Here is a 25,450-nt window from a genome sequence, read left to right as displayed (position 1 = left end):
GATACGTTTACTTTCACCCTTCTGATATAAAGAATAAACAGATTACTGAAGCACTGATGAAAATCATGCCAGTTTATTTCCATGAGGGTGCTGGTTCTATGAAACCAGACAACTTTAAATATACATGCAGGTATAGGGCTAAAGTCATAAGAATAGTATGGGGGAACCACCCTATAATTCAAATATCTCCACTTGGGCCTGCCCTTGACACACAGGAATTATTAAAATTCAAGGTGAGATTTGGGTGGGGACACAGCTAAACCATATCATTCCACCCCTGGCCCTTCCCAAATCTCATGTCTTCACATTTCAAAACCAATCATGCCTTCCCAACAGTCCCCCAAAGTCTTTACTCATTTAAGCATTAACTCAGAAGTCCACCATCCAAAGTCTCATCTGAAATAAAGCAAATCCCTTCTGCCTATGAGCCTGTAAAATCGACAGCAAGTTAGTTACTTCCTCAATGTAATGGGGGTACACTTGTTCCAAATGGGAGAAACTGGCCAAAACAAAGGGGCTACCGGCCCTAGGCAAGTTCAAAATCCAGCAGGGCAGTCAAATCTTAAAGCTCCAAAATGATCTCCTTTGACTCCATGTCACACCTCCAGGTCACACTGATGCAACAGGTGGGCTCCCATGGCTTTGGGCAGCTCTGCCCCTGTGGCTTTGCAGGGTACAGTCCTGCTTCCAGCTGCTTTCACGGGCTGGCATTGAGTGTCTGTGGCTTCTCTGGGCACACTGTGCGATCTGTCAGTGCATCTAACCTTCTGGGGTCTGGAGGACTGTGGCCCTCTTCTCACAGCTCCACTAGGCAGTGCACCAGTGGGGGCTCTGTGTGGGAGCTCCGACCCCACATTTCCCTTTTACACTGTCTTGGCAGAAGCTCTCCTAAGGGCTCCACCCATGCAGAAAACTTCTACCTGGACATCCAGGCATTTCCATACATCCTCTGAAATCTAGGTGGAAGTTCTCAAACCACCATTCTTGACTTCTGTGCACCTTCAGGCTCAAACCACATGGAAGCTGCCAAGGTTTGGGGCTTGCACCTTCTAAAGCCACGGCCTGAGCTGTACCTTGGCCCCTTTTAGCCACAAATGGAGCAGCTGGGACACAGGGCACCAGGTCCCAAGGCTGCACACAGCCGGCGGACCCTGGGCCCAGCCTGTGAAACCATTTTTTCTTCCTAGGCCTCTGTGCCTGTGATGGGAGGGGCTGTCACAAAGTTTTCTGACATGCCCTGGAGACGCTTTCCCCATTGTCTTGGTGATTAACATTCAGCTACTTGTTACTTATGCAGATTTCTGCAGCTAGCTTGAATTTCTCCCCAGACACGGGTTTTTCTTTTCTATTGCATCATCAGGTTGCAAATTTTCCTTTTATGCTCTGCTTCCCTTTTAAACATAAGTTCCAATTCCAAACTATATCTTTGTGAATACATAAAACAATGCTTTTAAAAGCACCCAAGTCAGGCCAGGCGAGGTGGCTCAAGCCTGTAATCCCAGCACTTTGGGAGGCCGAGACAGGCGGATCACGAGGTCAGGAGATCAAGACCATCCTGGTTAACACGGTGAAACCTCATCTCTACTAAAAAAATACAAAAAACTAGCCAGGCGAGGTGGCAAGCGCCTACAGTCCCAGTTACTCGGGAGGCTGACGCAGGAGAATGGTGTAAACCCGAGGAGCGGAGCTTGCAGTGAGCTGAGATCCAGCCACTGCACTCCAGCCTGGGCGACAGAGCGAAACTCCGTCTCCAAAATACAAAAGCACCTCTTGAACACTTTGCTGCTTAGAAATTTCTTCCACAAGATGCCCTAAATCATCTCTCTCAAGTTCAAAGTTTCACAAATCTCTAGGGCAGGGGCAAAAAGCAGCGTCTCTTTGCTAAAACATCAAGAGTCATGTTTATTCTAGTTCCAACAAGTTCCTCATCTCCAGCTGAGACCACCTCAACCTGGACTTCACTGGCCATATTACTATCAGCATTTTGCTCAAAGCCATTCAACAAGTCTCTAGGAAGTTCCAAACTTTCCCACATCTTCCTGTCCTCTCCAACTGCCCATCACCCAGTTCCAAAGTTGCTTCCACATTTTCAGGTATCTTTACAGCAGCATCCCACTCTCTGTACCAATTTACTGTATTGGTCCATTCTCACACTGCTAACAAAGACATCCCCAAGACCAGGTAATTTATAAAGGAAAGAGGTTTAATTGACTCACAGTTCAGCATGGCTGGGGGGTACTCAGGAAACTTACAATCATTGCAGAAGGGGAAGTAAACACATCCTTCTTCACGTGGCAGCAGCAAGGAGAAGTGCCGAGCAAAAGAGAAAACGCTCCTTATAAAATCATCAGATCTTATGAGACTTACTCACTACCACGAGAACCACATGGGGGAAACTGCCCCCATGATTCAATTATCCCCACCTGACCCCACCCTTGAAATGTGGGGATTACAATTCAATGTGAGATTTGGGTGGAGACACAGCCAAACCATATCATCTGGCTTCTTTCTCTTGGCAGAATTATTCTAAGATTCATCCATCTTACTGAGTTATATTTATAGTTCAATCATTTTATTCCTGAGTAGTATTCCAATGGATAAGAGACATATATAGCAAATTGTTTTTCAATTCATCTGTTTATGGACTTTGAGTTGTTTCTACTTTTCATCTATTACACATAAATTCTTTCAATATTTACATACAAGTCTTTGTGTGGACATATGCTTTCACTTCTCTTGGCTAAATATCTAGGAGTGGAATTGCTGGGTCATAGGGTAGGAATATGTTCAACCTTTTAACAAACTGCCAAATATTTTTCAAAGTGGTTGTTTCCTTTACATTCTCCTGGGCAATATATGTGAGTTCTAGGTACAACACATCTAAGCAACACTTGGTATGGTCTTTTCAATTTTAGACATTATAGTGAGTAGTATAGTGGTATCTCATTTTGGCTTTAATCTGTAGTTCCCTAACGACAATGACAAATGGTGTTTAGAGCATCTTTCACACACTTACATGCCATGTGGACACCTTCTTTGGTAAAGTGCCTGTTTAAATATTTTGCCCATCTCTGAACTGAGCAGTCTTCTTAGTATTAATCGTAGGAGCTCTTGATAATCTGGATATAATATTTTTGTCAGATGTATGTTTTTCAAATATTTTCTCCTAGTCTGTAACTTGCCTTTCATTTTTGTGACAATCTCTTTGGAAGAGCAAAGTTTTCAATTTTGATGAAATCCAAATGATTTTTTTTCTTTTAGAGTTGATGTTTTCTGTGTCCTCTTAAGAAATCTTTGCCAAGTTGAAAGTCAAATAATATTTTATCCTATGTTTTCCTCTATAAGTTTTAGAGACTCAGGTTTTACATTTAGATCTGATATACATTTTGAGTTAATTTTTGTGCATAGTATAAGGAATGAATCAAAATTTATTCTCTACATATGGTATGAGTTGTCCTGTATCATTTTTGTTGAAGAGTCTCCTTTCACTCAGAGAATTGCCTTGGTATCTTTGTCAAAAGTCAGTTATCATGTATGTGTAGTCTATTTATACTGTCTCTATTCTGCTCCATTCATCTGGACATCTAACTTCACAGAAGTATCACTTTTGTTTTTAGAAACAGGGTCCTGCTCTGTAGCCTAGGCTGGAGCACAGTGGAGCAGTCATAGCTTACTGCAGCCTTAAACTCCTGGACTCAAACAATCCTTCTGCCTCAGCCTACCAAGTAGCTAGAACCACAGACACACCACTACACTCAGCTAATTTTTATTTTTTGTAGAGACAGAGGGTTCTCACTGTGTTGCCTAGGCTAGTCTTGAACTCCTGGCCTCAAGCAATCCTCCTGCCTCCGCCTCCCTAAGTGCTGGGATTACAGTCATGAGCCACCCCTCTAGGCCCACACTGTCTTAATTTCCTAGAATCTATTAAGTTATAAAATCAGGTAGTCTGGGTCCTTCAATTTTTCTCTTTTTCAAATGTGTTTTGGCTATATCTCAGATCCTCTCCATTTTCATATTAATTGTAAAATCTAATTGTCAATTTCTGAAAAAATAAGCAAAATCTACTATTTGTTGAAATTGCATCAAATCTATAAACCAACCTGAGAACAACTGATCTCCATACAATGTCTTCTAGTCCATGAGCATGGTGTATCTGTACATTTATTTATGTATTCTTGAGGTTCTCTGAACAATGCTTTGTAGTTTTAATAGCGTGCAACTCTTGCACATCTTTTGCTAAATTTACCCCTAAAAATTCCATATTTTAACACTTTTGTAAATGATTTTTAAATTTTAATTTCCTGTTATTTATGGCCTATATAAAAACACAATTATATTGAAATTAAAACTGCTATCTTTCTAAACTCATTTGTTCTAGTAGCTTTTATGTACATTCTCAAAGATTTTCTACATAATTAAGCATGTCATCTGCAAATAAAGACTGCTTTATTTCTTCATTTTCAAACTCTATGATTTTTATTTCTTTTTGTGACCTTATTACACTGGGTAGAACAGAGATCAGCAAACTTTATGGCCTCTGCACCAAACTGATTCCACTACGTGTTTCTGTACAGCTGCAAGCCAAGGGTGGTTTTCACATTTTTAAATGTTTCATAGCAAATTGAAGCAATACTATTTCATGCACATGCAAACTACATGAAATTCAAATTTCAATATCCATAAATAAAGTACTACTGGAAGAGAACCACACTGATTTGTTTACATACTGTCTATGGCTGCTTTCATGCTGTAGCAGCAGAACTCAGTACTTGCAGCAGAGACCATCCGGCCTTTATAAAAAATGTTTGCAGGCTCATGGGCTGATAAGAATAGTCTTCCTTCTCTTAATACTTAATCCCTCTTAACTCTTGTTTTTTTAACAAGGAGATTATTTTTGTTTATGTGATCAGCAAAGATAAGGTTTTGTCACACTCAAGGCTTTGGAAAAAGAGGCACTCTCTATGTAAAACAGCAGTACAAAATGAAACAAGCTTTTTATTTTTTGTCTTCCAACGTTTATCTTAGGTTCAAGGGGTACATGTGCAGGTTTGTCACATGAGTAAACAGTGTGTCATGGGGGTCTGGTGTACAAATAATTTTGTCACCCAGGTAATCAGCCTAACAGGTAGTTTTTCAATCCTTACCTTTCTCTCAACCTCAACCCTCAAGTAGACCCCAACGTCCCTTCTTTGTGTCCCTGTGTACTCAGTTTTTAGCTCCCACTTATAAGTGAGAACATGCAGTATTTGGCTTTCTGATCCAGAGTAAATTCACTTAGGATAATGGCCTCCAGCTCCATCCAACTTCTTAATTCTTAGACCATGGATGAGAAACAGCTATTTGGTTTACAGTAGAAGCAGGAATATACCCAAGACTCATTTAATATTTACTTTCCACATATGCATGAACTGCTTTCAGATTAATGTAGAACAAAATCATCTTCACTGTTAATCTTGACTTCAACAAAACTAAGACAATAGCATGATACCTAAAATATATATCAAGCCAATTTGTAGAAAGTACACAATAGGTAATAGGAAGCATATCAATAGTTTTTGATAAAACTTAAAGTTCTACTAAAAGTCTGCTGCTTTTTAAGGAGAATCACTATAAAAATCATCACATTATATACATATATACATATATATATGAGATCTATTTCAACAAAAAGTAACATACCCATAATAAAAGGCAGCCATAAGCATATAAGTCTGAACTTGGAGAAGCAGGTTTTCCCATTTTCAACTCAGGTGATATCAAACTCAAGTCACCAACCATCATGTTCACTGAGGCTCGCTGACTCTGCAAAAACAATATTTTAAATATTTTAGATACAACACAATTGAGGTGACTTTCTGTGAAGTACTCTGCATTTAATCAATACAAAAGAAAAACAAATTCATTTTAAATATTTCATTCTCTTGCTTTCAAATATTTTTACCAATTTCTGCTATTATAAATTGCTCTTAAAATCAGTGTTAAAATAATAACTATGGGACTTTTTTTACATTCATTTCGTAGACTTGAACAGATTTAATACTAACAATCACTGATTCTGTGATTAAATATTTGATACTCTTTTTTAAAAATAAATTTCACAAGAGTAAGCAGCAGTACTATGTTCTAATTCTGAAAATTCTAAATAATTCATTTAAGAACTGAAATCCTACAAAGCACTTTCCTTCCTTACTGACCATTCTCTAAATATACCATTTCTAACATGTCAAAGATGATGTGACAATAGCATGAACCCTAGATTCAGGCAGATCTTGGTTACAATTCCCCACTCTCCCATTTATTTGCTGTGTGACCTAGGGCTTTACCCTCTTTTTTGTCCATTTTTAAAATTTATTTTTAATTTTTATGGGTACATAGTAGGTGTAAACCTCTTTGAGCCTAAATTAATTTGTAAAATGGAAATAATGTCTACCTTACAGAGATATAATGTCTAGCAGGTATCACTAAGTGTTAATTATCTTTTTTCTAGCTATGATTTTGATCTTTGCTTCTCAAAGTATGGTCCAAGGCCCAGAAGCTACAGCATTAACTGGTAGCTTGTTAGAAATGCAGATGATCCATTGCAGAAACGCTGAACACTAATTTGCATTTTAACATGAACCCCAGGTGAGTCATATGCACTATAAGGTCTGAAAAGCAATGATCTTGACCTCAGACTACTTTTCAAATTTATCTTCCTGATGATCACTTCAATCTAAAAATTGCATGGAAAATGTAGCAAAAGGTAAGTTTGATCAATATTTCAGAATAAGTATTTTTAACTGAAGATTAAAAACAATGTTTTGGGGAATAATAACGGGATGAATAAGTATTTAAAGAGAAGAGTAATTATTGTAGTCATATCTACAGTTATGCAAATGGTATGCTCAAAAGGTAAACTAACCAGAATCCCTAAAAGCTGAGATCTTTTAAAATTCATAATTTAGTTATATTTCTTAGGATATCTTAATTTTCAGTTAAACTAATGTAATAAAGTAAATATTTCAGAAAATCAATCTGTATAAATCCTGTACAATCTGTACAATCCAGCTTTTGATTACAGTTGCAGTTTCATTTTCTCATCTTTTTGAGCTACCATATGAAAACCATTAAGACTACATATACTCCAGTAGCATTACCTTATGACTTGCAGATGACCAAAGCATAAAAGCATTATAACATATACTAGTTAAAGGGAATTGCTCAGATAGTAACAGATATTGGCAAGGATGTAGAGAAAACAAAATCCCTATATATTACTGCTAAGAATTTAAAATGATGTAGCCATTTTGGAAAACAGTTTTGCTCCTCAAAAAGTAAAACAATATAACCCAGTTAATTCCACTCCCAAGAGAAATGAAAACATGTCCACACAAAAAAATTGTATGCTAATGCTCACAGCAGCATTATTCATATAACCAATAAGTGTAAACAACCCAAATGTCCAGCAACTGATGAATATATAAACAAAATGTGGTGCAGCCATACAATAAAATATAATTTGGCAACAAAAAAGAATGGCATTCTGAAGCAGTCAACAATGTGGATGAACTGTGAAAACACTATGCTAAGTGAAGTTAGCATAAAAGTCCACGTACTGTATCATTCCATTTACATGAGATGTCCAAATGGGCAAATCCATAGAGACAGAAAGTGTATTAGTGGTTTTCAGGCTTGAGAAGAAGGGGGAAATTTGAGTGACTGCTAATCAGTATGGATTTTCTTTTTGGGAATAATAATGTTCTGGAATTCAATACTGATTATCACTGCACAACTTTGTGAATGTACTACAAACTATTACTGAATTGTATATTTTACATGAACTGTATCTCAATAAAGCTGCTATTTTTAGAAAAATAATTGCTGATTTGGCCACTCCACCTTGTATACACACTTCAAAACCTCATGTTGTACATGATATACGCAATTTTTATTTCTCAGTTAAAAGAGTATTGTTCCCATTATAACAACAACAAAAAATCACAACATGCTCTTGTCTGATCTTTGCTATCTCTACAAACTGCCTATTCTGAGGTAATATGACACCAAATTAACAGCCATTAGAGTTGAATCTGGATTTAAACTAAAAAGTCCAAGGTTCCTAAAAAGTCCAAGGTTCCTAAAAATGTACATTATTAATAAAAAAATAGCAAAGTACATATATGTAAATTGTATCTATAGACAGAGGGACACCAGTGGAGATAGGTTGGGAGATGGCCACCTAGTTTCCTTGCATGTTTCCTAGCAATTAAATGTTTCCTAATGATGATAAAATAATTAATGTTGTCAATGCCATTGAGTATGTAATGTCAGGTAGCTCCTAAGACTTATGGTTAAAATACACAATGAACAAACTTAGAAATTCTTGTTATTCTAGGACCTAGCTGAGAGCAAACAGTTGCTTATACTACATGACACAGTTTAACTGAAGGCAAAAATCCTATAATACAGTATTATATTATATATAAATGCTGAACTACTGCTTAATAATATTAAATAAAGTCTAGAACCTATCTGTAAAACCATGATATCTTACCACAGATTTGGTGAAATCAAAATCTCCAACAATTCCTTGTTCACGGTTTATAGCAAATACATTGTTCTGATGAAGTGATCCATGAATTATATCAGCCTTATGCAATGTATACAGGCCCTGGGCAACACCTTTCATGACCTTTAAAGCTTCCTATAGATACGTACACACAAAACAAGTGAGGAAGTAGGCAAATCATTTTAATCTTGAAACTTTTCTCTAATTAAAAAACTGCTCTAGAAATGAGTAAAGTTTCCTCCAAATGAATCTTTAATAAGAATACAGCATAGAGAAAGAATTAAAGACCAGATGAAGCCTTGATTTTGTAATGGCGACACTGTGTGTGTGTGTGTGGGCACCAGGGACCAGTTTCATGAAAGACAATTTTTCCACGGATGCCGGGGGGTTGGTTTCAGGATCAAACGGTTTCACCTCAGATCACAGGAATTAGATTCTCATAAGGAGTGTGCAACCTAGATCCCTCACATGCACAGTTCACAATAGAGTTTATGCTCCTATGAGAATCTAATGCCTCCACTGATCTCACAGGAAATTGAGCTCAGGCAGTAATGCTTGCTCACCGGCCACTCACTTCCTGCTGTGCCACCCTGTTCTTAATAGGCCACAGATTGGTACCAGTCTGCGACCTGGGGTTTGAGGACACCTGTTCTATTATCTCAAAGAAGACTTGGATTACAAATACCAACCATGTAATGTACCTATAAGAGACTGAAACAGTGTTACTCCATAAGAAGAATCAGGGCCTCCTTCACTGTTATTACTAATCCTAAATTTACAATGATAAAAATAAAAGCTGCCACTTAAGCACTTATAATTCCAAGTGCTATATGAGGCAGTTCACATACAGCACAGCTTAGTAGTTATAAGCTTGGGCTTTGGAACCAATTTCGAGTCCCCTCTCTACCTCTGGCTAAGGGACCCTGTGCAAGTCACTTAATCCCTTTAACCCTTTTTCTCATCCATATAATAACTTCTATCACAGGTTTGATGTGACAATTAAATAGAATACCATGAGTCAAAATTTTACAAAGTATATAGCATGTAGTATGCCCTGAATAAATATTAGGTGTTATTTTCTCATTTAATACATCCATGGAAATAAATAGTGCTTTGTACTTACTTCTGAATTTAAAGGCATGCTGGCTTGAACAGTACTCAGGTTTGCCCTAGGGTAGTATGGGACCATCAGGTAAGCCATAGGATCGGACTAAGAAGCAAAACAGAGAATGTGACTCCAAGTTAAAACTTCAACGTATTTTAGCATACACTGATTCTATAGCATAATTTTTGTTTTATGTTAAGGGGAATGAACTGCTGCTCTAAAACCTGGAGTTTAAACTTATTTTAAATAAAATGGTTTCTGCAAGAGATAAGCATAAGAACTTTACCTTACATAAAAACAGGAATATCAATGGTAGTAACCCTGACTCTTCTGCAGCTTCTCTCCAAGCTCTATGGTAGGTGGCTGCTCTCTCAATCACCTTGGCTTCTGTGTCAACATCCACAGAATAGCCCTTGTACCAAAAAAAGAGGCACTGGTAATTCCAAGATGAAAATCTCATTATAATTATACACCATTCCAATTTAAACGTAATTCATTAAGTTAAATAAAATCTAATTTTATTTTTTAATTTTATAAGTACTTTTCTATCTTCTTTGAATGCTATAATTTGGAAAAGGAAAGTGTAATTCTACCTGTAGCCTGCTACACATTCTAGAATGTGTAGCAACTAAGGCCAAATTAATTATCTTATTATCATGATTAACAGTTTCCCAGACCAATGAAAAGAAATTCAGGAGCAGAAGATTGTACTGACAACACAGCTGATATTTCAAGGAGAAATGTAAGAAAATGAAGAATTTTAAAAAGATATTGGATGAATATAATAAGTTCACCCAAAAAAAGGAAAGCATATCCTATTAAGGACATATTCTATTTAGGGAAATGAGGGAAACTTTATTGATTTTTTTTCATGTGAGATAAAGCTTTATTTAATGACCTTTTTAGATAATTTTTTTATTATTACTATACTTTAAGTTCTAGGGTACCTGTGCACAACGTGCAAGTTTGTTACATAGTTATAAATATGCCATGTTGGTTTGCTGCACCCATTAACTCGTCATTTACATTAGGTATTTCTCCTAATGCTATCTCTCCCCCTGCCCCCCACCCCACGACAGGCCCCCATGTATGATGTTCCCCGCCCTGCGTCCAGGTGTTCTCATTGTTCAATTGACGGAAACTTTAAAAGTAAAAATTAGCTCTGGCAACCAAACTACAAGCACAATTATCATGCCAGTCAACTTATATACTTTAGAAAACTAACAGTGAGGTTTTTTCTTTCTTGAAATGTAACAAGCACCACTATCCTTTATGCTGCTGAATCTCCCACAAGTAAGAACAATTTAGGCTTACCTTTAACAGAATTATCTGCCCATTAACCTCAGAACATACCAAAGGACGCTTGCTGCTAAGTTCCTTCATGGGCTCAGCATCAAGAAGATCTCGTTCCAAGCTCATTGTAAGGAGGCCACCAGAGTTCTAGGCACAAGATTTTATGACAGTTGAAGAATCCAAACAATCCCAGCACTTAAAAATCATAAACATAATTAGTTACATGCTATTAAATGACTTGGACATATCAACTGTACTGGAAAAACCGATAAAATTAAAATCTTTAAAATTTTGAATTTTCTCCAGTTCCTGGTTCTAAAACTCCTCCTACCCAAAGTGTAATCACCATACATTTAATTGCTGCTATAATTTTAGAACAGATTCAGGAAATGAATAGAATTATTAACCAGATATGCATCCTAGGATCCCTAATGTTTACTTGAAAAACCACTTATGTTTCCTAAAAATACTAAAGTAACAACTGATTGGGAGCAGGGTGAGGAATGAAGGACTATATATTGGGTTAGTGTACACCGCTCAGGTGATGGGTGCACTAAACTCTCAGAAATCACCACTAAAGAACTTATCCATGTAACCACAAAACACCTGTATCCCAAAAACTCTTGAAATAAACATTTTTTAAAAAACAAAAAATAAATAAGGTAAAATAATGACAAAATTGTAGTTGTCAACTGGGAAAGATTAGTCCAAAAATTATGACTACCATGAAGTAATTCTAACACCTCTGCCCCTGTTTGGAGTCCTCAAAAGTGAAAATGGCTTTCAATAACTAATTTTACTAGATATTTCTGCTACTTTTTAAAAGGAATAATTTTTCACACTAAAATATGATCATCAACATTTTAAAGCTAAGTTTTACTGTGGTGCAGTTTCAGTAAGGGGCACTGTAGAATTGTTTTCGGGGTTTTTTCTTAAGTTTTGCCAGTACATTTACGCATTCTACAATATATAATCAACCTACAAAAAATTCCTAAGTATACATGACAGTTAAACATCAGAAAGCCACTAAAGGCTTCCATAAACCATGAGTCAAACCTTTTATAATCTTCTATAATAAAGTAGATCAGCATCTTTTTAAATATTAATTTTCAAGTCCTATGTGGCAGTACATACTCATTTGCCCACACTGCGTAAGATAATCGCTAAGTTAGAGGTAAATAGTTGCAAAGAAAACTGCACATCATTTTAAAGTCTAGTCTGGAAAGAGTTTAGAGTAATTATTTAAGTTAGGGAACTTTAATCTTAAATATTTTTTAGAATAAACTCACATGTCTACACAAATATCCCTCTCTGTTCCATATTTAAGCCATTATAATGGACTTAATGACAATCTTAATGAATAAATACCTCATCTAGGCCCTCACCGTAGAAGGCAATATACATGGTAGGACTAACAGATTCTGTCCTGAGAGCCAGTGTTTACTAATCCTGCTCCATATGACCCCTATCTAATATGCTGATCTCCAGCTTTTGAATCCTGCCTGCGTAGAAAACCATACCCACCTCAACATCTCCACTTTAGCCAACCTCTCAGGAATTTTTTCCCAGAATGCTTTAACTTAAAAAACACATTGTGCTCAAATCCCTCATGGCTAGCAATATCTTGTTTTTATCCTAACTCTTGAAGTAGCAGTTAAAATTTTATTTTGTCATTTCAAACAATAAACACCTATAATTCAAATAAGTACACCTATAATTCAAATGAAATGTACTGAATGAGGATAAGGAAAACAGAAAAATAGATAATGCAATTTAACATAAAAATAAAAATATATACCATGCAAACATTAAAGGGTCATAAGAAAAAGTTCTAATACCCATAAAATATTCATCAGGAATATTTTTATTAAAAAGATACTATAAGTTTAACACTGACACAAATTTAATATTATCACTTTTCAACACTCTCTGCATAGTAGTAATTCTCAAGGGAAACAAAGTTTACCATGTATTTGAGTAACCCTATTTCAGGATGAAGCAGAGGCAGCTCAGGGAACCATTTCTGTGCCAAACTAGTCAGCATCTCCTAAAGTTTTTTAAAAAAAAAAGTTTTTAACTGTAGATCAATATATATTCAATTTTGACATGTTGCTCTTCAGGAAAATATATCAGCATCTACATTATAACATACCAAGTAAGATACATAATCACTGTTTCTGCCTTCTACTTCAAGAAATAACAAGTGAAAACCAAGACTCACCTTGCGTCTGCTAAAGCAAATTAAATATGACCTGAGAAGGACTCTGTACTTCTATATTTGAGTCCTTGTGGATGAACTGCAACCTAGCTTAATAGGCAGACAAGATTGAAAATCTAACTTAGCAGTATGCACCTATAACAATAGCTGAGTCTTTGCCAGTCCCAGCGGCCATACTTCAACCACCTATCGACTGCTAAGTGTTCAAACTGCGTTCAAATAAGGCAAACGCCAACCTGTAACCAATACAGTTGTTCTTGTACGTTGCTGCCGATTTCTGTAAGTCACTTCCCTTTTTTTGTCTATAAATTTGTTCTAACCACAAAGCATCCCCAGAGTCTCTCTGAATCTGCTGTGATTTGGCTGTCCAATTTGCAAATTGTTCATTGCTCCTTTAAATTTAAGTTGGCTGAAGTATTTTTTTAACCCATCTAAACTACCATCTTACTAACTGAAGAAAAATTTAATTACCAATTTTAAGCTTTGAATACATACATAAGCACCAATCTTGCAAGGTCAAAGTCCTTACCCACTTCCAAACTAAAACTGTCATTATTTCTCAAAATATTAAGAACACAGTGACATTTTAAAATAACAGCTGTTTTGTTAAGAGAAAAATTTTAAAGCCTGAGAGAAAAAATACATAGCTCTACATAAGTAACTTTGAAATAAATGTGAAAATAGAGTATCCTCACAAAAGAAAAGCCACTTATCACATATTTATTAAGCAAAACTTCTAAACACTTGTCAAATCACTGGAAGATAGCTATTTTAACCCAAGGTCAATAAGGTACTTACATATACTCAGATGAATTAGCTAAAGCATGACACATAAAATACCTATTGTTTTCATAGTTTTAATATTTTTACTATTTTTTTTTTTTTTTGAGACAGGGTCTTGCTCTGTTGCCCAGGCTGGAATGCAGCAGCATGATCATAGCTCAATGCAGTCTCAACCTCCTGGGCTCAAGCAATCCTCCTGCCTTAGCCTCCAAAGTAGCTGGGCCTACAGGTACATGACACCATGTACCTAATTGTTGTATTTTTTGTAGAGATGGGGTCTCACCATGTGCCCAGGCTGGTCTCAAACTCCTGGGCTCAAGTGATCCACCCACCTTGGCCTCCCAAAGTGCTGGGACTACAGGTGTCAGCCACCATGCCCGGTCAGTATTTTTACTTTCAAAGTGCTGTTTCTTAACTAACTTCTTCCTGGTAACATCTCCCAGATATAAAATACAATATTCTTCCATTTTAAAGAAAAAATACAATGATTTATTTCCCCAAGCTCACAAAAATCAGTGGTAAAATAGAGACTTAAAACATGTAACTTCTCCTGCCCCCAAAACCAGGTAGTCTTATTTTGTTACATTCAACTAAATTATGCTGCTCATTAATGTTTACATTGCAACATTATGGGAAAATGATGTTGATACAAATTTTGTGTAAGGAAAAGGTCTTTAGGTTTTATGTTAAACAGAAAAAAGGCAATATGCAAAAGTGTGTCTGTGCTATAACCTCAATTCTAAAAACAAGCAAAAAAAGACTAAGAGAAAGTCAAAAGTTAACAATGATTACTACTGTTACCACTGAGCGGAAATATTACAAGTGATGTTTTTCCTTCATTACAATTTTCAGTTATTTCCACACTGGTACAATGGTCAGAATATTTGGTCATGTGAAATTTATTTCTAAACTTACAAAAATCTTACTAGATCAATATATATATAAACTTTCTACATAATACCTCTAGCCCTGTGATTACAGTCCACCTCATAAAACGGATATTTAAATTCAATTTCTAGAGTAAAATCTAATGTAATACTTCAAAGAATCAAATACTTACATATTCCTCCCTCTCATGATAAATTTCCTGAAAAACATTATTGCGCAGCTGAGTTATTTCTTCTTTTATTTTCTCAATTTGAGAGCCATCAGGGTCATCTGACTTGTATCAGAAAGAAAAAGTGTTTTTTATTAACACAGAGAAAACAAGTCTTCCTTTAAGAATTCAAGTTCTGTAGTAAATTACTCTGTGTGGTTTCTATGTATTCTTCAGTACCTAGCACATAAAAGACCCTCCTAATACTTGCTGAATTAACTTAGGTCAATTCATTCTAACAGTGACTTTTCTGAAACCTAGAAAGAGGATTTATAAAAAGTAAAGACATAAAATCAATTACATAGATTTTTCTTGTCTCTTCTGCTGTAGATTTTCTGTAGGATAAAAATGGCCAACTGCCATTCAAACAAAAGAAATATTAATAATAGCAACCAGAATACACCTGAATTCCCTAGAATTGTCTTCTACATGAGATTTGGTTCAAAACAAAAGGATGAGTTAATGTGTGGACTGTCTCCAGTGATAATACATAAGCCACTTTAAAAAGTATGTAAGCTTTTGTGAAAGGAAAATAAATCTTGGGAACTTTAAATCACTAAGCCAAAGGAAAAAGTCAAGCTGGGAACTGTGTCAGGCAAACCTGCTTCCCATTTTATTCCTAAATAAGATAGCTACAAATATAAAAACCCTGCATACCTTCCTCACAACTCAGTAGGAAATCCCTTATGGACCCCAGGATCTTTACCCTAAAACAGTTCTGTTGAATTTTACTCTGACAATGTAAATTGATAGCTTATTTTCTTAGGTGCAGGACAAAGGACAGAACTCTAAGTCATCATCCTTTTGCTCACCTGAGATAAATGCATAACTGATTCCTTCCTCTGATGTAAAAATGCAGATTCACTGAGCTAGCGACTATTCCTCTACCCTTCTCTCAAATTTAAATTGTGTATTTGCTGAAAGGTGATCAAAGACTAAAGAATTCAAACCATCTGTCTCTTATCTACCCATATCTTTTTAAAATTTCTTCCTCTTTCCCCAGTATCCATCCTTTCTCCTTTAAATACTGAAGCCCTCACAACCATCTCTCAGAAAAGCATAGACCTGCCTCACAGGCATGCATCCTTAACCTTGGCAAAATAAACTTTCTAAATTGATTGATAGCTGTCTCAGACACTTTTGGTTTACACTTTAAAAGTCAGATTTCAAGGATCCGGATACTAAGATGGCCAAACAGGAACAGCTCTGGTCTGCAGCTCCCAATCAGATCTACGGAGAAGGCAGGTGATTTCTGCATTTTGAACTGAGGTACCCAGCTCATGTCATTGGGACTAGTTAGACAGTGGCTGCAGCCCACAGAGGGTAAGCGAAAGCAGGGTGGGGCGTCACCTCACCCAGGAAGCACAAGGGGTTGGGGAACTCCCTCTCCTAGCCAAGGGAAGCTGTGAGGGACTCTGCCATGAGGAACGGTTCATTCTGGCCCAGATACTACGCTTTTCCAATAGTCTTCACAACCCACAGACCAGGAGATTCCCTCAGGTGCATACACCACCAGGGCCTTCGGTTTCAAGCACAAAACTGGGCAGACATTTGGGCAGACACTGAGCTAGCTGCAGGAATTTTTTTTCATACGCCACTGGTGCCTGGAACACCAGCGAGACAGAACCGTTCACTCCCCTGAAAAGGAGGCTGAAGCCAGGGAACCAAGTGGCCCTGCTCAGCAGATCCCACGTGGAGCCCAGCAAGCTAAGATCCACTAGCTTGAAATTCTCACTGCCAGAACGGCAGTCTGAAGTCAACCTGGTTGGGGGAGGGGCATCTGCCATTACTGAGGCTTGAGTAGGCAGTTTTCCCCTCACAGTGTAAACAAAGCCACCAGGAAGTTTGGACTCAGTAGAGTCCACCGCAGCCCAGCAAAGTCTCTGTAGCCAGACTGCGTCTCTAGATTCCTCCTCTCTGGGCAGGGCATCTCTGAAAGAAAGACGGAAGCCCCAGTCAGGGGCTTATGGATAAAACTCCCATCTTCCTGGGACAAAGCACCTGGGGGAAGAAGCGGCCGTAGGTTCAGCTTCAGCAGACGTAAATGTTCCTGCCTGCCAGACCTCGAGCTCTGCTAAGGGACAGACTGCCTCCTCAAGTGAGTCCCTGACCCCCATGCCTCCTGAGAGGAAGATACCTCTCAGCAGGGGTTGACAGACACCTCATACAGGAGAGCTCTGGCTAGCATCTGGCAGGTGCTCCTCTGGCATGAAGCTTCCAGAGGAAAGAACAGGCAGTAATCTTTGCTGTTCTGCAGCCTCCACTGGTGATACCCAGGCAAACAGGGTCTGGAGTGAACTTCCAGCAAACTCCAGCAAACCTGCAGCAGAGGGGCCTGACTCTTAGAAGGAAAACTAACAAACAGAATTGCATCGACAGAAACAAAAAGGATGTCCACACAAAAATAACACATCCAAAGGTCACCAACATCAAAGACCAAAGGTCGATAAATCCAACAAGGTAGATAATCCAAGAAGATGAGGAAAAACCAGCACAAAAAGGGTGAAAATTCCAAAAACCAGAACCTCTTTTCTCCTCCAAAGGATCACAACTCCTCACCAGCAAGGGAACAAAACTGGATGGAGAATGAGTTTGATGAATTGACAGAAGTAGGCTTCAGAACGTGGGTAATAACAAACTCTTCTGAGCTAAAGGAGCATGTTCTAACCCAATGCAAGGAAGCTAAGAACCTTGAAAAAAGGTTAGATGAATTGCTAACTAGAATAACTAGTTTAGAGAAGAACATAAATGACCTCAAGGAGCTGAAAAACACAGCATGAGAACTTCATGAAGCCTACAGAAGTATCAATAGCCAAATCAATCAATCAGAAGAAAGGACATCAGAAACTGAAGATCAACTTAATGAAATAAAGCATGAAGACAAGATTAAAGAAAAAAAAATGAAAAGGAACAAAGCCTCGAACAAATATGCAACTATGTGAAAAGACCAAACCTACGTTTGACTGGTGTACCTGAAAGTGACAGGGAGAATGGAACCAAGTTGGAAAATATACTTAAGGATATTATCCAGGAGAACTTCCCCTACCTAGCAGGACAGGCCAATATTAAAATTCAGGAAATACAGGGAACACCAAAAAGCTACTCCTCAAGAACAGCAACCCCAACACACATAATTGTCAGATTCACCAAGGTTGAAATGAAGGAAAAAATATTAAGGGGAGCCAGAGAGAAAGGTTGGGTTATCCACAAAGGGAAGCCCATCAGACTAACAGCAGTTTCTCTGCAGAAACCCTAAAAAGCCAGAAGTGTGTGGGAGCCAATATTCAATATTCTTAAAGAAAATAATTTTCAACCCAGAATTTCATATCCAGCCAAAGTAAGCTTCACAAGCAAAGGAGAAATAAAATCCTTTACAGACAAGCAAATGCTGAGAGATTCTGTCACATTCAGACCTGCCTTACAAGAGCTCCTGAAGGAAGCACTAAATATGGAAAGGAACAACTGGTTCCAGCCAATGCAAAAACATACCAAATTGTAAAGACCATCAACACCATGAAGAAACTGCATCAACTAATGGGCAAAATAACCAGTTAGTATCATAATGACAGGATCAAATTCACAAATAACAATATTGACCTGAAACGTACACAGGTGAAATGCCCCAATTAAAACACAGAGAGTGGCAAATTGGATAAAGAGTCAAGATCCATCAGTGTGCTATATTAAGGAGACCCATCTCACATGCAAAGACACACATAGGCTCAAAATACAGGGATGGAGGAATATTTACCAAGCAAATGGAAAGCAAAAAAAAGCAGGCATTGCAATCCTAGTATCTGATAAAACAGACTTTAAACCAATAAATATCATAAATAAATAAATAAAGGCATCACATAATGGTAAAGGGATCAGTGCAACAAGAAGAGTTAACTATCCTAAATATATATGCACCCAATACAGGAGCACCAAGATTCATAAAGCAAGTTCTTATAGACCTACAAAGAGACTAAGACTCCCACACAATAATAATGGGAGACTTTAACACCCCACTGTCAATATTAGACATACCAATGAGATGGAAAATTAACAAGGATATTCAGGACTTGAACTCAGCTCTGGACCAAGTGGACCTAGTAGACACCTACAGAACTCTCCACCCCAAATCAACAGAATATACATTCTTTTCAGTACCACATCGCACTTATTCTAAAATTGACCACATAATTGGAAGTAAAACACTCCTCGGCAAATGCAAAAGAACAGAAATCATAACCAACAGTCTCTCAGACCACAGTGCAATTAAAGTAGAACTCAAGATTGAGAAACTCACTCAAAACCACACAATTACATGGAAACTGAACAACCTGCTCCTGAATAACTACTGGGTACCTAACAAAATGAAGGCAGAAATAAAACAATTCTTTGAAACCAATAAGAACAAAGATACAATGTACCAGAATCTCTGGGACACAGTTAAAGCAGTCTTTAGAGGGAAATTTATAGCACTAAATGCCCACGGGAGAAAGCGGGAAAGATCTAAAATCAACACCCTAACATCACAATTACAAGAGCTACAGAAGCTACAGCAAACAAATTCAAAAGCTAGCAGAAGACAAGAAATAACTAAGATCAGGGCAGAACTGCAGGAGATAAGAGACATGAAAAACCCTTCAAAAAAATCAATGAATCCAGGAGCTGGTTTTTTGAAAAGATCAACAAAACTGATAGACCACTAGCCAGACTAATAAAGAAGAAAAGAAGGAAGAATCAAATAGACACAATAAAAAATGATAAAGGGGATATCACCACTGATCCCACAGAAATCCAAGCTACCATCAGAGAATACAATAAACACCTCTATGCAAATAAACTAGAAAATCTAGAAGAAATGGAAAAATTCCTGGACACATACACCCTCCCAAGACTAAACCAGGAAGAATTCGAATCCCCAAATAGACCAATAACAAGTTCTGAAATTGAGGCAGTAATTAATAGCCTACCAACCAAAAAAACCCCAGGACCAGACGGATACACAGCCAAATTCTACCAGAGGTACAAAGAAGAGCTAGTACCATTCCTTCTGAAACTATTCCAAACAACAGAAAAAGAGAGACTCCTCCCTAACTCATTTTATGAGGCCAGCATCATCCTGGTACCAAAACCTGGCAAAGACACAACAAAAAAAGGAAATTTCAGGCCAATATCCCTGATGAACATTGATGCAAAAATCCTCAATAAAATACTGGCAAACTGAATTCAGCATCACATCAAAAAGCTTATGCACCGCAATCAAGTTGGCTTCACCCCTGGGATGCAAGACTGGTTCAACATATGCAAATCAGTAAACATAACTCCTCACATAAACATAAACAATGACAAAAACCATGATTATCTCAATACATGCAGAAAAAGACTTCAATAAAATTCAACACCGCTTCATGCTAAAAATTCTCAATTAACTAGGTATTGATGGAATGCATCTCAAAATATTAAGAGCCATTTATGACAAACCCACAGCCAATATCATACTAAATGGGAAAAGCTGGAAGTATCCCTTTGAAAACTGTCACCAAGACAAGGATGCCCACTCTCACCACTCCTATTTAACCTAGTATTGGAAGTTCTAGACAGGGCAATCAGGCAAGACAAAGAAATAAAAGGTATTCACATGGGAAGACAGGAAGTCAAATTGTCTCTGTTTGCAGATGACAGGATTGTATATTAAGAAAACCCCATCGTCTCAGCCCAAAAACGTCTTGAACTGATAAGCAACTTCAGTAAAGTCTCAGGTTACAAAATCAGTGTGCAAAAATCACAAGCATTCCTATACACCAATAATAGAGAGCCAAATCATGGGTGAACTCCCATTCACAATTGCTACAAAGAAAATAAAATACCTAGGAATACAGCTAACAAGGGATGTAAAGGACCTCTTCAAGGAGAACTACAAACTACTGTTGAAGGAGGATACAAACAAGGAGGATACAAGAGAGAATACAAACAAATGGAAAAAAATTCCATGCTCATGGATAGGAAGAATCAATATCATGAAAAGGGCCATACTGCCCAAAGTAATTTAGAGATTCAGTACTATCCCCATCAAGCCACCACTGACTTTCTGTACAGAATTTTTTTTAAAAACTACTTTAAATTTCATATGGAACTGGTGTGCCGTTTGCTAAGACTGTTAGAAAAGCACAGTACTGGGGCAGGAGTGTCCCGTTTTTTCAGATACTGTCTGTCACGCCTTCCCTTGGCTAGCAAAGGGAAATCCCCTGACTCCTTGTGCTTCCTGGATGAGGTGATGCCCACCCTGCTTTGGCTTGCCCTCCATGGGCTGCACTCACTATCCAACCAGTCCCATTGAGATGAACCAGGTACCTCGAACCGGGGGGAGCCTACTACAGCTCAGCAAGGCCTCTACCTCTGTAGACTGCACATCTGGGGACAGGGCATAGCTGAAAAAAAGGCAGCAGAAATTTCTGCAGACTAAATGTCCCCGTCTGACAGCTCTGAAGAGATCAGTGGTTCTCCCAGCATGGTGTTTGAGCTTGGAGAATGGACAGACTGCCTCCTCAAGTGGGTCCCTGACCCCATGTGGCCTAACTGAGAGACACATCCCAGTAGGGGCTGACTGACACCTCATACAGGCGGGTGCCCCTCTGGGAGAAAGCTTCCAGAGGAAGGATCAGGCAGCAGTATTTGCTGTTCTGCAATATTTGGTGTTCTACAGCCTCTGCTGGCAATACCCAGGCAAACAGGGTCTGGAGTGGACCTCCAGCAAACTCCAACAGACCTGCAGCTGAGGAATCTGTTAGAAGGAAAACTAACAAATAGAAAGGAATAGCATTAACAGCAACAAAAAGGACATCCATGCCAAAACCCCATATGTAGGTCACCAACATCAAAGACCAAAAGTAGATAAAACCACAAAGATGGGGAGAAACAAGAGCAGAAAAGTGGAAAATTCTTTTTTTTTTTTTTTTTTTTTTTTTGGAGATGGAGTCTCACCTCTGTCACCCAGGCTGCCATGGCATGATCTCAAATCACTGCTAGCTCCGCCTCCTCGGTTCACACCATTCTCCTACCTCAGCCTCTTGAGTAGCTGGGACTGCAGGCACCTGCCACCACGCCGGACTAATTTTTTGTATTTTTAGTAGAGATGGGGTTTCACCATGTCAGCTAGGATGGTCTCAATATCCTGACCTCGTGATCTGCCCATCTCGGCCTCCCAAAGTGCTGAGATTACAGGCGTGAGCCACCACGCCCAGCCAAAAGCTGAAAATTCTAAAAACCAGAGCTCTTCTCCTCCAAAGGATCGCAGTTCCTCACCAGCAACAGAACAAAGCTGAACAGAAAATGACTTTGACAAGCTGACAGAAGTAGGCTTCAGAAGATTGGTAATAACAAATTTCTCCGAGCTAAAGCAGGATGTTCGAACCCATCACAACGAAGCGAAAAAAGATTAGACAAATGGCTAAGTAGAATGAATAGTGAAGAGAAGACCTTAAATTACCTGATGGAGCTGAAAAGCATGGCATGAGAACCAACAAATATCAATAAGTGATGCATGCAGAAGCTTCAATAGCTGATTAGATCAAGTGGAAGAAAGGATATCAGTGATTGAAGATCAAATTAATAAAATAAAGTGAGAAGAAAAGTTTAGAGAAAAAAGAGTAAAAATAAACAAACAAAGCCTCCAAGAAATACGGGACTACACAAAAAGACCAATTCTACAGTTTGATTGGTGTACCAGAAAGTGATGGGGAGAATGGAACCAAGTTGGAAAACACTCTTCAGGATATTACCCAGTAGAACTTCCCCAACCTAGCAAGGCAGGCCAATATTCAAATTCAGAAAATAAAGAGAACACCACAAACAAAGATACTCCTTGAGAAGAGCAACCACAAGACACATAATTGTCAGACTCCCCAAGGTTGAAATGAAGGAAAAAATGTCGGGTTACCCACAAAGGAAAGCCCATCAGACTAACAGTGGCTCTCTTGGCAGAAACTCCACAAGTCAGAAGACAGTTGGGGCCAATATTCAACATTCTTAAAGAAAATAATTTTCAACCCAGAATTTCATATCCAGCCAAAGTAAGCTTCACAAGCAAAGGAGAAATAAAATCCTTTACAGACAAGCAAATGCTGAGAGATTTTGTCACAATCAGACCTGCCTTACAGGAGCTCCTGAAGGAAGCTCTAAACATGCAAAGGAACAATCAGTGCCAGCCACTGCAAAACCATGCAACCATGCCAAATTGTAAAGACCATCGATGCTACGAAGAAACTGAATCAACTAAAAGGCAAAATAACCAGCTAAAATCATAATGACAGGATCAAGTTCACACATAACAATATTAACCTTAAATGTACATGGGCTAAATTCCCAATTAAAAGACACAGACTGGCAAATTGGATAAAAATTCAAGACCCATCAGTGTGCTGTATTCAGGAGACCTATATCACATGCAGAGATGCACGAAGGCTCAAAATAAAGGGATAGAGGAAGATTTACCAAGCAAATAGAAAGTAAAAACAAGCAGAGGTTGCAATCCTAGTATCTGATAAAACAGACTTTAAACCAACAAACATCAAAATAATAATAATAATAAAGAAGGGCATTACATAATGGTAAAGGGATTAATTCAACAAGAAGAGCTAACTATCCTAAGTATCTATGCACACAATACAGGAGCACCAAGATTCATTAAGCAAGTCCTTAGAGACCTACAAAGAGACTTAGATTCCCACTCAGTAATAATGGGAGACTATAACACCCCACTGTCAATATTAGACAGATCAGTGAGACAGAACGTTAACAAGGATATCCAGGAATAGAACTCAGCTCTGCACCAAGCGGACCTAATAGACATCTACAGAACTCTCCACCTCAAATCAACAGAATATACATTCTCCTCAGCACCACATCACACTTATTCCAAAATTGACCACATAGTTCAAAGTAAAATACTCCTCGGCAAATGTAAAAGAACAGAAATCACAACAAACTGTCTCTCAGAACACAGTGCAATCAAATTAGAACTGAGGATTAAGAAACTCACTCAAAACGGCACAACCACATGTAAACTGAACAACCTGCTCCTAAATGACTACTGGGTACATAACGAAATAAAGGCAGAAATAAAGATGTTCTCAGAAACCAATGAGAACAAAGACATAACGTACCAGAATCTCTGGGACACATTTAAAGCAGTGTGTAGAGGGAAATTTATAGCACTAAATGCCCACAAGAGAAAGCAGGAAAGATCTAAAATCAACACCCTAACATCACAATTAAAAGAACTAGAGAAGCAAGAGCAAACAAATTCAAAAGCTAACAGAAGGTAAGAAATAACTAAGATCAGAGCAGAACTGAAGGACACAGAGACACACAAAAAAAAACCCTTCAAAAAATCAATGAATCCAGTAGTTGGTTTTTTGAAAAGATCAACAAAATTGATAGACCGCTAGCAAGACTAATAAAGAAGAAAAGAGAGAAGAATAGACACAAAAAAAAGATAAAGGGGATATCACCACTGATGCCGCAGGAACACAAACTACCATCAGATAATACTATAAACAACTCTATGCAAACAAACTAGAAAATCTAGAAGAAATGGAAAAATTCCTGGACAAATACACCCTCCTAAGACTAAACCAGGAAGAAGTTGAATCTCTAAATAGACCAATAACAGACTCTGAAATTGAGACAATAATTAATAGCCTACTAGTCAAAAAAAGTCCAGGACCAGACGGATTCACAGCCAAATTCTACCAGAGGTACAGAGAGGAGCTGGTACCATTCCTTCTGACACTATTCCAATCAATAGAAAAAGAAGGAATCCTCCCTAACTCATTTTATGAAGCCAGCATCATCCTGATAACAAAGCCTGGCAGAGACACAACAAAAAAAGAGGATTTTAGACCAATATCCCTGATGAAATTGATACAAAAATCCTCAATAAAATACTGGCAAACCGCATCCAGCAGCATGTCAAACAGCGTATCCACCACGATCAAGTCAGCTTCATCCCTGAGATGCAAGGCTGGTTCAACATACGCAAATCAATAAACATAATCCATCACATAAACAGAATAAATGACAAAAACCACATGATTATATCAACAGATGCAGAAAAAGCCTTCGACAAAATTCGACAGCACTTCATCGTGCTAAAAACTCTCAAGAAACTAGGTATTGATGGAATATATCTCAAAATAATAAGAGCTATGTATGACAAACCCACAGCCAATATCACACTGAATGGGCAAAAACTGGAAGCACTCCTTTTAAAAACTGGCACAAGACAGGGATGCCCTCTCTCACCACTCCTATTCAACATAGTGTTGGAGGTTGTGGCCAGGGGAATCAGGCAAGAGAAAGAAATAAAGGGTATTCAATCAGAAAAAGGGGAAGTCACATTGTCCCTGTTTGCAGATG

The 25,450-nt window shown here is 38.0% G+C and overlaps 1 protein-coding gene across 9 annotated transcripts in view; it reads right to left on the bottom strand.

The window, feature by feature from the left end:
* Window positions 1-25,450, bottom strand: part of STK31 (serine/threonine kinase 31) — a 141,435-nt gene that overhangs the window by 31,004 nt on the left and 84,981 nt on the right. For 4 of the 9 annotated variants that reach the window (XM_031665322.1, XM_031665324.1, XM_031665323.1 and 1 more), the window contains 7 exons: window positions 15,008-15,109; window positions 12,913-12,993; window positions 10,968-11,093; window positions 9,940-10,086; window positions 9,672-9,758; window positions 8,534-8,683; window positions 5,680-5,802 (listed from right to left, as the gene is read on the bottom strand). In XM_031665322.1, the coding sequence (XP_031521182.1) occupies window positions 5,680-5,802; window positions 8,534-8,683; window positions 9,672-9,758; window positions 9,940-10,086; window positions 10,968-11,093; window positions 12,913-12,993; window positions 15,008-15,109 (816 nt within the window). The remainder of the gene's footprint in view (window positions 1-5,679; window positions 5,803-8,533; window positions 8,684-9,671; window positions 9,759-9,939; window positions 10,087-10,967; window positions 11,094-12,912; window positions 12,994-15,007; window positions 15,110-25,450) is intronic. The other 5 variants (XM_009203223.4, XM_009203226.4, XM_009203224.4 and 2 more) reach the window with 2 other exon arrangements.

This window comes from Papio anubis, chromosome 4 (genome assembly GCF_008728515.1).
Source record: "Papio anubis isolate 15944 chromosome 4, Panubis1.0, whole genome shotgun sequence".
NCBI classification, from domain to species: Eukaryota; Metazoa; Chordata; class Mammalia; order Primates; family Cercopithecidae; genus Papio; species Papio anubis.
The sequence above is the reverse complement of the archived record's forward strand: the minus strand, read 5'-3'. Positions and strand labels throughout refer to the sequence as shown.